General features: G+C 35.3%; 1 protein-coding gene across 1 annotated transcript; it reads left to right on the top strand.

Annotated features, from left to right (window-relative positions):
• The first annotated feature begins 2,088 nt into the window (after positions 1–2,088).
• Positions 2,089–4,423, top strand: LOC127127593 (L-type lectin-domain containing receptor kinase S.4). Its single transcript, XM_051056842.1, has one exon. It carries the CDS (start codon positions 2,307–2,309, stop codon positions 4,335–4,337), a length of 2,031 nt encoding a protein of 676 aa, XP_050912799.1. The 5' UTR covers positions 2,089–2,306; the 3' UTR covers positions 4,338–4,423.
• The last annotated feature ends 9,338 nt before the right edge of the window (positions 4,424–13,761 follow it).

Below are 13,761 nucleotides of genomic sequence, written 5' to 3'. Positions count from 1 at the left end.
AGGGCTTCCTGCTCAATCCCACGGAAAGAGACTTCTGCTCAATCAAACCCTGAAAGAGACTTCTTGGTCTGCACTCAAGCATGAGACTTCAATGCCTAATCTATCTAGAAAGATACTTCTTGCTCTTCCCTCAAGTATGAGACGTCAATTCTTAAACCCTCGGTTCAAGACTTCTTTGCTCTATCTAATAGAGAGAGATTTACTCTAAGCACAATAGACATAATCTTTAGATTCTCTTAACAAAAGAGCCTGGGATTAACCTTGTGTTTAGATGTGTGCTTCTTAGTTAAGAAGATACACAAAGGTTTTACAATCATGAGCATAATATAAGTTGATTACTCTTAAGTGTGGAAGATTGAAGTTTTCAATCTTCTTCTCTTCATGCATACATTTTCTTCTTTGTTGTGCCTTTATGTTTTGTTGATCTTCTTGATCATATTCACACTACTCTCACACACTTAACCCTTCTGGTTATATTTTCCATTTTGTGTGTGTTTCTTTCACTTGTGTTTTCAGTGTAACATAGTCTCTCTTCAAACCCATTTTGTGAATTGGTATCACATCTTTGTGAACACAGTCACATATTCTTCAACCCTCATACAGTCTCTATCAAAACAACTTTGAATATTTTCAATCTTCTTCTTATATAGATGTTGGAAATAGATCCGTTGAAGATTGAAATTACCCATGGTACAAGTAGTCGTTGAAGGTCTTTAGCTAGAGTACATAAAGTGAAATATAAACTCAACTAGCATAAATACACTGGTAAAAGAAGAGTAGAGTTCAAAATATTTAGAGAGATAAGATCCTAACAACATTACTTTTTTCTTGATTTGAAATAAAGTAGTGTACCGTTGTCATGTGATCTTCTTTAAATAACTTCTGAAAGAAGACTTCATGTAGATGTTTGTTGAAGCTTGATCTGATTCATTTGTTATCTTTATACTTAACTTCCTGAGTCAGGGGCTTTTTATAGTATTAATTAAAGCATGATCAGAAGTTAAAGTATGTCTTCAGAACCTGAATGGAATGAGACTTTAGAGTCTTGGGCTCATAAGTTCTGAGTTTTCCTTTTATCAGAGTTTTGATAAGAACTAATCTGGATGAACACTTTTAGACTTGTTGACTTGATATAGACAATAATCATTTGAAGTAGAATCTTCATAACTGTTGATAAAGCTTGTTCAGAAGTTGCAGAGTCATTCCTTATGACAAAGTCTGCTTGCTTCAAATTACTCCAGTCTTCAGAACCTTGTTGATCTTTAAATAAGATTGATCATCTGAAAGACTTGAGTTGACTCTTCAGAGTCTGAAGGCTTTGGTCCTGATCCTTCAGATTCAGAATCATTTTGTTTCTCTTTAATGATTCTTTTAAGTGGTTAACTTGATTTATATCAAGGTTAATGTCTTTTGATCCTGCCCACTTGAACAACCATTAGTATACTGTATTGTTCTTTAAAAACTTTGTTATCATTAAAACCTTTTAAGGGCATGAACAAACTTAATTCCAGCACTAACAATCGCAAATCACAAAGCAAACTAGCTTACAATTAAGAATTAAAAAGCTAAAATATTTCTCAAATCTGCAGCTTCAGTGTGAAGCATATAACTCTCACCTTAAATGCGTTTTTGAAATTTTGAACGGTCAAAAGTTAGGTACATGTGTTACGAACATGTCTTTCAAAATTTGAGCTCGATCCGACGGTTAACGAATCAGAGATCGTCGATTTAGTGAGACTGATTGCAGAAAAACAGAAATGAATTTCTCTCATCTTTTCTCTCTTTTGAATCCTTATTTTTTCTCTATTTCTCTCAATCATAACTTGATATTCTCCTCTTAAATAAATGAGACAAATTGACTAATCATATTTAATCTTTTATCCACCTAAAAAAAGGAGTTCAAACCCAATAGTGTCTTCATAGGACAACAACCAGAAGGTATGGAATAACATGCTTGAGTAATGATGTTATGGAGCTTATGGCTTAGTTGCAACCAGAAGGTATGGAACTATAAATTTTTAAATAAATAACTTATATTTATATTAGATATTGATGTACATTTCCTGACTCCAATCATTTCTCATTAGAAGTCTTGATACCATTTAGTCAAAAAAGAGTCTTGGCAGTTGGTCCTAGAGAAAATTGGAAAGAAAAGTTCTTAAGAAGCCGGCAACTGCCCCAGTCAATAGTGGCCAATATGACTTAGTCACGTTCCTGTTTTTTTTCCAATTCTTCATTCATTGATTTCTCTTCATAAAAACCTCTATAGTATCAATCAAAACTTCACACTTTTGAAAAGTAGAGTTATGAAACCTATCATCATGCCAATTCATCTTCAATTCTTCATATCACTTTTTCTGTTCCTTTCTCTGCCAGTTTTATCCGAACTTGACCACCTCATGTATGCAGGATTCAAGGATGTTGGTCCCAACAATCTAACCTTGAATGGAATCGCAGAGATAGAGAAAAACGGCATCATAAAGTTAACAAATGAAACAAGCAAATTAATGGGCCATGCTTTTTACTCTCAACCTATCAAACTAAAGAACTCAACAACCGGTAAAGCTTTCTCCTTTTCTTCATGTTTTGCAATTGCTATTGTTCCTGAGTATCCTAAACTTGGTGGTCACGGCATGGCTTTCGCAATAGCACCTACAAAAGATCTCAAAGCTTTACCTATTCAGTATCTTGGTCTTTTCAATTCAAGCGATGTTGGCAATTTCTCTAACCATCTTTTTGCTGTTGAGTTTGACACTGTTCAAGACTTTGAGTTTGGTGATATTAATGATAACCATATCGGAATCGACATCAATAGTTTGCAGTCAAATGCATCTATTAATGCAAGCTATTACACTGATGATTCAAGATTACAATATCTTAATCTTAAAAGTGGGAAACCGATTCTTGTTTGGGTTGATTATGATTCTTCGCGGAATCTTATTAGTGTTACACTTTCTCCAACTTCAACCAAACCGAAAAAACCAACCTTGTCTTTTCATATGGATCTGTCACCTATTTTTCATGATACTATGTATCTTGGTTTCTCTGCTTCAACTGGTTTACTTTCTAGCTCTCATTATGTTTTGGGTTGGAGTTTCAAAATCAATGGACCAGCACCATTTCTTGATTTGTCTTCACTACCACAGCTTCCACAGCCAAAGAAGAAACAAACTTCTTTGATAATTGGTGTTTCGGTCACTGCTTCTGTAATTGTATTGTGTTCGATAGCTATTTCTATTTACCTTTTCAGAAAAATCATGAATGCTGATGTAATTGAAGCATGGGAGCTTGAAATTGGGCCACATAGATACTCCTATCAAGAGCTTAAGAAAGCTACAAAAGGCTTCAAGGAGAAAGAGTTACTCGGGCAGGGCGGTTTCGGAAGAGTTTACAAAGGGACATTTCCTAAATCAAAAGTCCAAGTAGCTGTTAAGAGAGTTTCACATGAATCAAAACAAGGTCTGAGAGAATTTGTGTCGGAAATAGCAAGCATAGGCCGGCTTCGCCATAGAAATTTGGTTCCGTTACTCGGATGGTGTCGTCGTAGAGGCGACCTTTTACTTGTATACGATTTAATGGCAAATGGAAGCTTAGATAAGTATTTGTTTGAAGATTCAGAAATTGTGCTAAGTTGGGAACAAAGGTTTAAGATAATAAAGGGGGTTGCTTCGGGTCTTTTGTTTCTACATGAAGGGTATGATCAAGTGGTAATACATAGAGATGTTAAAGCTAGCAATGTGCTGTTAGATTTTGAACTCAACGGAAGATTAGGTGATTTTGGATTGGCAAGGTTATATGAACATGGTGCTAATCCAGGAACCACAAGAGTGGTAGGAACATTAGGCTATTTGGCACCAGAGTTGCCTAGAACAGGAAAGGCTTCTACAAGCTCTGATGTTTTTGCATTTGGCGCGCTTCTGCTCGAGGTTGCTTGTGGAAGAAGGCCTATTGAACCAAAGGCATTACAAGAAGAGTTAGTGTTGGTGGATTGGGTGTGGGAAAGGTTGGAAGAAGGAAGAGTACTTGAAGTAGTGGATCCTAAAATCAATGGTGATTTTGTTGAAAGTGAGGTAATGATGGTGCTGAAGTTAGGATTGATATGTTCAAATAATGTTCCTACTATAAGGCCTAACATGACACAAGTGGTGAGGATTTTGGATGGAGAAGTTGAGTTACCAAATGAAATGAGAAAGCCAGGAGGTATTGAACCACAAGAGGGATTTGATGAATTCTTGCATTCTCTTGGAACTACTTCTTCTTTTGATAAGACCAATTCAAGCTCTCATGTTGTAAATAAAGACAAGAATAGTACCTCTTATGCCAATTCACCTAAATAACATGGTAATATAAAATACCCGTATATAAATTTGTAATATTTTAGAAACTTGTACAATCTATTTATAATGGTAAATTCTTCCCGCCATTATAATTGTTCAATATCTATGTTTTATGAGTTTTAAAATTTAAAATGATACGTCCAATTAAACCAACTCATTGATAGTTCTATAGGGAGGGACATTAGATATAGGATCGTAGATTCGAATTCATGACATCACATTTATTAATCTTTAAAAGATGATTTTAGTCATTAGTCACTTGTTTATCTTTAAAAGGTGAATTCAAAATACTAGACTATTTGACAAGAAAAAAATTAATTGATTCTCAAAATAATATGAGAATTGCTAATCTCACCATAAGAGGTGGAAAAACACTATGAAAATCCGAAATTGTCTCTCAAGTTTTAGAAATGCATCTCTGGATGCACCGTTTGTTTCACTGAAATACACCCTAACACAGTCTCACCCTATATGTTTTTTAAAATTTATTTCAGAGATGCATCTCTAGAATACCTCTATGAGAACCTCATGCATTCTTCACTGAAATCCTTTTTTTTTACATATATTGATCCGAAGATGCATCTCCGTATTCACACCAGGCAGAATCCGAAGATGTATCTCCGAAACTACACAAGACAGTAAATTTTTATGTTGTTTTAGAGATGCTCTAATGAAATTGAAGATATATTATAGGTATACTATCATATTCAATTTTATAAAATTAAACAATAAAACCGAAAAGAAATATATAATTTAATAAATTCGGAGTACAAAATGAAATCAAAATAAAATAGAATCAAAAATAATGTTCGTAATACAAATACTAAATACTACTGTGTATGACGTACTCAGACCCCTTATTCCTATGTTGCCTATTGTACTGCAGTACCTCTCGTGCCTCCCACATCATGACATCTAGAACGTCCTTAACCTCGGAGTCATTCGAAAAAAGTCATATGTCCAATCTCCATGATATAACGACATCTAGGAAACATATCAACAACATGATTTGCCCTAGCCTGCTCCTCCTCTAGTATCTCTTAATGAGTTGTCCTAGGTGGATTTCTCGAGGCATCTTGTATCATATACGGCTGTGACACCCTGCAAAATCACTAGATGTAGTTTTGTGCAGCATCTAGCTGTTGTGAGCTAAGGTACTCTGTGCCTCCTCTACTACCAGATGGTTAAGATAATCATGAAACATGATATCCATATGAAATTTTGTCCCTCAGGGAACAAATATTGGATCAGATGTCTGGGGAAACTTGTCTAAATTGTTAAACTAGATTGAATATAATATGACAATAATAATGAATCAAAATAAAATAATAAATAACACAAGAGAATTGATAACCCAATTCGGTGAAAACAACACCTACGTATGGAAGGCCTTTATCCAAGAAAGAAAATCCACTATCTTGAATTTGTACAATTAGTATTCTAGGAACATCAACCTCATGATGTTCAATGACTCTTCCTAATCCTAGTGACTTTCTATTTAGGTATCCCCCTAAACATGAGAACCCTTCTTACTTTCTTTTAATCATTAATCTCAAGTGACAAACTTCAATAAACACTTTAAAGAATGTTAAATACAACTCAACTAAACAATATCAACAATAAGCCTTATGATGGACACTAGTGTGATGTACAATTAACACAAAATGACTCATCCTAAAACACAAACTATCACTAAGGCTTGTTATATTCAAGGCATGGAATGAATATCTATATATAGCAATCTCATTTTGGGTTTCTTTTCAATGGCCATGTAGCTTTGATCTCTTCAAGAAATAAGGAGTATTTGATTGCGATTTGTTTTTCCTCAAAATGATTCAAAAGATATGATTTGTTATTATTCAAGTTCAAATTTAAATATCCAACTTAAACTGAATGAATTGAGTCTAATCTAGTCAAACAAATCACCATAAATGCATTTCTAAAAGATAAGAACGAATCTTATTGCACAAGTAACAGAAAAGCATGCTATAGACATTTGAAAAACAAGCGCACACAGAAACAACCATGTCCTATAGACAAGGGCCACGTGCTAAGACATATGTTCCCACATGTGTTCTTTCTTCACGAACAACAATTGGGGCCATATGTGCCACACCAGTTAGAACATCATGTCCAACATGTGTTCGTACCATATTGTTTTGCACAATGTAGCCAATCCAAAAAGGAACAACAATCTCCCCCTTTGGGAAATTTGGGTAAAACGACATTCTTAAAAAACATACAAGATGTGAATCATAATTTGAGCATTAAGTACACCACACACATAACAAACAATAACATCAACAAAAACATCAGCAGTAGCACACACCAGTGCCAACATACAATAGCAGTAACACACATCAGAGCAAACACACAACATCAGTAGAAGTCAAACGATATGTGGTTGCTTCTAGGGGTTGAAAAACGGGACTGGCCCATTGGAAATTCTCATTTTCCCGCACTTTAGTGCGAGGTGGGCGAAGGTTTTAGGCCCTTACCCTAAAATTTGTTTTCCTTGCCCCGCCCCATTTTCTTTGTATGCTTTTGCGAGGATGAGCATCAAGATAAATTTATGCATTTTTAGGCTTAAAAGGTGCAGTGTCTATGGGCCCTCCCTGCCCCGTTTGCACTTTAGTGTAGGGCAAGGTAAGATTTTAGGCCCGCACCAACAAATATATCCACCCCATTTTTTTGTGGGGGTGGCTTTAACAGAGTGGGCATGCATGTTTTCCACCCTTAGTTGCTACACATCAATGCTCCATAATAGTGTGTCATGCAATAATCCAAGATCAGTTAGTCATGTGTGCGCACATAATTAATAGTAAGTAGACAAGATACATAAGTTACTACTAACACATAAAAAATAGCACACACGGTCACATAGAGTTAAGGGTCAGATTCCAGGACAAATGATTAAGGATATGTGTGTAAGACCCTAATTTTGACCCTAAGATCCCTCATGTTATCTCATCATATGCATTGGCAATTGTGATCACACCTTGACATCCTCCTTACCCCTCATTCATTGGGTTTGTATTGGGAGAGATCACCAAGCATATTTGATTGTATCATACTTTATTTTTCTTTGTTTACTAACCAAAATTCCAAAAATATGTCTATGTATAGTCTTACTTCTTTTGTAGGTAGTGTGTGCATCCACCATTGCTTCATCAAGCTCATACCTAGAGTTTAAGACCCTCAATGCAAGGAGATAAATCAAGATATGGTTTAAATGGGCTCTATACATCATATATGGATCCCCATGGTCTTCATTTATCACTTTGATCAAGAATTCATCAAGAGTTTGAAGCTTGTTTGCCTTGGAAACCCTAATTCATTTGGGTATCTTGTGTGACTTCCTCATCGCATTTCTTTAACATTTGATCAAATATTTCAAGATATACTTCATATTACATCATATTACACATATATGATCCTCCATGAGTCCCAAAGATCAAGAGAATGTCAAGTTAGCAAGTTGGTTCATGGTGGTTGACCAAAGAAACTCAACTAGTCAAAACTGGGGTTCCCTAGACCCTATCTCATATAATTCTTATCATATTAAAGTTATTCTAAGAGAAATGTTACTCATAATGACATTCCAAACAACTTTCATTTTGAAGTCAAGAGTTAGTTTTTCTTGGAAAGTCATTTTTTATGGTGAAAGATTATAGGTAATTTTGTCTGAACCCTAGTTAGGAGGTCAACTTCCAAGGACCATAAATTACTCAATTTTTATGATATGAAAGCCATCCAAGTTTCATGATCAAATTAAAGATGTCCTTTTAAACTTTTATGTTTGTAATAAGTTCAAATTCAACTTGAAAATGCATGTGCCAAGAGGAAATATTATAGCTCATTTTGGGTCATTACCATTGAACAAGTGATTTTCCTCAACTTCTAAAATACATAACTCCTTCATGCCCAATCCAAATGAGGTCAAATTTGTGACCAAATTAAATAGGTTTGAAAGAGATACAACTTTTATGAAGGAACTTTTTCCATTTTAAGTTCATAGCAAAAGTTATTCAAGGTGGAAGGAGTGAACATTTGGCTTGATATTTAGAAAATTTTCAAACATGTTTGATTTTTCAAACTTCCACCTCAAACTTCATCAGGATCCAAGCTTCAAATGAAAAAGTGTTCAACATGAAAGTTGTTCCCCTTGATCTCACCTTTCCAAAAAGTCCAAGATCACCTTATTTGGCCAAATAATGAAGGACTTACATATGGGTTCCTTTCAAAGGACCAATTGGATGAATTTCACCCTCATATTTCAAACTCAAATGCATGGCCACATGACATAATTCCAGCATGATTCTCAAGCATTTTTAGACCTGATAGCATCACTTGATGGGCCTATCACACGCCCATACAAGCATGCAAGGTGAATTTCTAAATTTATAAAAATTTAGAAGTGTGTGGAAATGAACCACATTGACTATAAATATAACCCTTCATGCTCAGGATTAAGGACCTCATGCCCAAGCTTTGAACCTGCAATCCAAACTCTCACCATTAAAGGATAATCTTGAAGGTTTTCATTTGAAAATCGAGCTTCAAATCTCATTCTATTTTGAGATTGAAACTCCAAGAGTCCAAGCCATTTTCTGATCTTAATCACTTCCTGCAAGCTTCTGAAGCCAAGCCAAGCACAATTGGGATCAAGATCAAGCAAGTTTGAAGCTCACTCGAAGGTAATTTTTCATAATTTTCATCTCTTCGATTCTCCCTCATTTCTTCACTATTCTTTGTGATTTTTGGTTGGCTGAAGTCCTACCAATGTAGGCAAGAAGATTGAGTTGCTTTGAGGTCAAATCGAAGCAACTCAGTTCATGATCCTCAAAATTCAAATCCCTGTATCTTTTTATATACTTGGAATTGGAGAAAATTGAGGCCAGATTCGAGCTCCTGAGCATTTTTTCTTTAAATCCATGTCCTTGTTTTTCATTTTGGTGGTGGTTGGTGGTGGACCAGTCCGGTGAGGTCCACCAAAGAAGAAGACAGGAGCCCTAGCTCCGGTGGTGTGTTGGCAATGTCCTGAACAATCAGATCATCCTCTTATCTTCTAATCTTAGCCATATGTTTTAATTACGACGCGTGTCCATGCGTTGACTGAAGTGTTAGTGGAATGCACGCTTCTGGCCATCAGATCTGCCACCTCAATTGATGAGGGAGATCTGATGGCCCTTGTTTTTTTTTGTATTTTCTGTTTTTTCATTTAATTGCTTTATTTTGATTAATTCATAATAATTTCATTTTTAATCCAAAAAATATGGGACTTTCACCAAATATCTTTAAATATTTTTATCTTTCATTTTATGAATTAAAATTATTTTTTGGATTAATTTTGATATTTTTCATGAATTAAATGTTTTTATGCATATTTTTAATTGTTTAAAAATACTTCTGACTTTTCAAAAATCATGAATTTTTTTATCTACGATCCTTTAACCTTGTTTGACCTAGGATAAATCTCTTGGGCATTTATTTGGTGTCTTGAAGAGATTTTAGGTTTTGACCAAATTAAATTGAATTTTAATGCATTTTTAATTGATTAATTGTGTAAAAATTATGTTGAGCCATTTTTATGGTCTTGTGATGTTTGACTATTTGTTTGGGCCTTAGTCAAGGTTGATTTGACTTTTGTTGGATTAAAATCATTGGATTTAGGGGATTGATGAAATGTACATTTCATCTCCCAAAATGCATGAATGATTTTAATTTGATAAAATTCTTCCCATGACCAATTTGTGTTTCTCTCACTCCCATCCCCCTTCATCTTCATCCCTGTTCTGTCCATTCCTTTCATTGGCCAATAAAATCCTAAATATCCTAAGGCTAATTGGTTCATCAATGATATTGTGTCAGATGAACCAATACAAGTATGGATGAGATATATCCATCCCTTTTGATCTTTTCTTTTAGTGTGTGGTATGTTTTACGAGTTTGATTCATTATACCAAATCTCTAACATGCATTAACACCTAAATTTTTATTTCACAGCCTCAAATAGTTGTGACTTCTACATAAGTCCAATTACGATTGCTTAACATAGAGTTAAATTTTGACCCTAAAGGCATAGCATTCTGGTAAGTGGGATTGTAAGTCTCCCATATTTCATGGCATTGTGTGGAAACTTGGCCTTTTTTCCTTCCTATGGAAGATGTCTTGGTTCAAGGATCCATGCTTGTGAATAGATGGTTGAGTGTTTTCCAAAGAATGAGTTAATCAATTAAAAAGAAAAACCCTACTAACATCTAATTAACTTTGACCAACACTAACTATTGTTAATGTTGCTTTACTTTTTAAGTTATTTACTTTATGCAATTTAGTTTCTAGTCATTTATCATTCATTGCCATTTACATTTCATTAAACTTGTTTATGTTTATGTCATTTTTACTTTGCTCATTTGAGCCATATCTTGTGATTGTATATATTTATTTGTGTGTGTTGATTTTATTTGTGGTCTTAGGACCTTAAAATACTTAGTAAACAACAAAAACCCTAAAAAATGTTTGGTGGACTGTTGATCTTGATATGAACTTTTGGACTTAGGATTAGGCAACATTCCCTGTGCAAAAAGGACTTGGCCAATGCAAACATTCTTAGAACAAGTTATTGTGAACTGAGCCTTCATATGATGCAAGTCTTGGGATTTATTTGAGTTTATCTACTACATTGTCTTGAGACCAACTGTTATTTTGGTGTTGTGTCTAATTTCTTATTCTGAGTTGATCAAGGAGTATTTCATTTGATACATGAGAAGACAAAGAAGATTGCTAGCTATGGGATTTGCTTGCTTGGATGTGGCTATATTTATTTGATGCATTGATCTTCATGATGTCTGATATTGTTAATTTCCTGATTGATTATTGCTTGATTCAAATTCCAAAGGGAAAATGGGTTTTCTATATGACATTCTTGTCTGTTGGATTGCATCCCATTGGTCATATCTTTTCAACTCTTAACTTTTAATTTTATGCTTAGGATTAGCCTCTTCATCTTCTCCCACTTCTTAAATTTCAAATCCCTCCCCCTTTTCAAAAACTTTCTTTGCTTGTGATTTCAAACTTAGACATATTTTAAAACAGAAACTTTGGCCTTATGCCAATGAGTTTTTAAACTCTTTCTTAAATCAAACTTGTAAATAAATCTAATCATATTGACTCAAAATTTCAAAAGATAAGAAGAACTAACACTCATTCAAACTTTTGGCCTTTGTGCCTTTTAACTAAAATTTTGTTAAAAGCAATTCACTCATTTTGAAATTGCTACCATGAACTACGAGGTTTTGATCCCTCATTTTTATGTTGGTACGTAGGCACAAGACCGAAGGTCTTGTCAAACACAAAAATATAATCAATAAATTCTTTTCTCATCCCCTATTTTTTCTCAAACATCATTTTATACCCAAAACACATACACACATAAAAAGGGCTCCCTATGAGTACCTATGACACTTTGGGTGCTAACATCTTCCCTCTGTGTAATCAACCCCCTTACCTGTAATCTCTGGAATTTTATTAGTTTTGATTTGGAAATTTATTATCTTTGAGTTTTGTTCGTACTTTTCCCTTTTCCTTTGGAAACAATAAAAGTGCGGTGGCGACTCTAGTTTTATTGACGTTAAGTTTATCCATAGCTTGATGATCATGAATTTACCGCTACAATGTGCACACAAAATTAGAATATTAGTGAAGCTAGCTGAAACATGCCCACCGAACGCATCGCACGCTTAAAGGTACAATAGAGTCGCCACCGAACTTTATTTATCCCAAAAGAGGGAAGGGAAAACATCGATAAAACCTAAGGGGAAAAATAGAAATAGGTAAGGAAGTCGGTTATGAAAGGGGGAGGTATTAGCACCCCTAAGATCCATGGTACTCTATGAGAACTGTTTTGGATGCTCTTCCTTGGATGTGTGTTGCTATCTTCGTGTACCTGCAAAACAGAAAAAGGTTAGAAAAAGGTGATCGAGGAGGATTGTGGCCCTCATGCCTATGTATTCTCATGGTGCAATGAGAAAGTTAGAGCCTCGTAGTTCGGATAACCATAGAAAGAAAAAAAAAGGGAGAGGAAAGAATGATGGAGAAAAGTGCTCGCCAAGGATTCACATCCTCGTGCCTACATATCCTCATAGTGCAATAAAGAAGTCAGAGCTCCGTAGTTCAGAGAAAAAAGACTGAGAAAAATATATGATTGGTGTTTAAACCAAAGGAAAGGAGACTTGTCAAAGCTGGATACTAACATGACAAAGGTCTTACCAAAACACTAGGTCTAACATGGTAAGGAAGAAAAATAGGAACTTTCCAAAGCTGGAGACTCACATTACAAGGGTCTTACCAAAACACTGGGTCTAACTGGTCAGGAAGAAAATTAGGAACTTGTCAAAGTCGGAGATTCACATGACAAGGGTCTTGCCAAAGCACTATGTCTAATATGGTAAGGAAGAAAAACAAGAAATTGTCAAAGTCGGAGACTCACATGACAATGGACTTACCAAAGCACTAGGTATAACATGGTAAGTAATAAAAGTAGGAACTTGTCAAAGTCGGAGACTCACATGACAAGGGTCTTACAAAAGCACTGGGTCTAATATGGTAAAAGAGAAGTGTTTAAACCAAGAAAGAGGAATAGCCATGAAGGTGTCAACCCAGGGAATAACCATGAAGGTATCAATCCTAAAAGAAAGCAGGAATAACCATGGTGTCAACTCATGGAGAAAATGATTGTAAGGGTGTTTAAACCAAAAGGAGATATGAAAGGAGCCACAAGGCAAGTTGCAGACTTGTTAGTGAGTTGATTGAAATTGCACTAAAGTCTATGAATACAAAAGAATACTCTGAGCAGGTAGAGTCTACATCCTGTGCACAGAGGTGCTCTAGACAAGGGTAGGGAAGATACACTCCCATTTTTTTCTATTACTTAAGGTGCATGTCATGCAAGTCTATTCAAAGACTGACAAGTTGTTAATGCAGGCTCCCAAAGATGCTTGTGGGGATGAGTCAGATGACTGAGATACTATGAGGAAAGTTGTATTCCACTGAGGGCCTTGAACTTTTTGGGAGGTTGAAGCTCCAAAGTGACAGAGGCGATTCCCCATCAAGTGACCAAGGGACTTATGGTCACTTGACAGATACTAAGGGAAAGTGTAAAAGATGAAAGGATCTAGTTGATCAAATGGGAATTTGATCAAACCAAATCAAAGGAGTAGGATTGATGAACAAAATAATATGAAGGGTCTCATTGTTAGGTAGCCCAAGAGAAAGCCATGTGGTTGCAAAGTGTACTATCATATGTCTCATTGTTAGGTAGCCCAAGCGAAATCCATGTGTGTGTGTAAAAAATATGCTAAACCTAAGCATATGAATGCAAGAGGCATAATGCATATGAATAAAATAGATGAATAACACCACAAGC

Source organism: Lathyrus oleraceus, chromosome 3 (genome assembly GCF_024323335.1).
Source record: "Lathyrus oleraceus cultivar Zhongwan6 chromosome 3, CAAS_Psat_ZW6_1.0, whole genome shotgun sequence".
Lineage (NCBI taxonomy): Eukaryota > Viridiplantae > Streptophyta > Magnoliopsida > Fabales > Fabaceae > Lathyrus > Lathyrus oleraceus.
The sequence above is the reverse complement of the archived record's forward strand: the minus strand, read 5'-3'. Positions and strand labels throughout refer to the sequence as shown.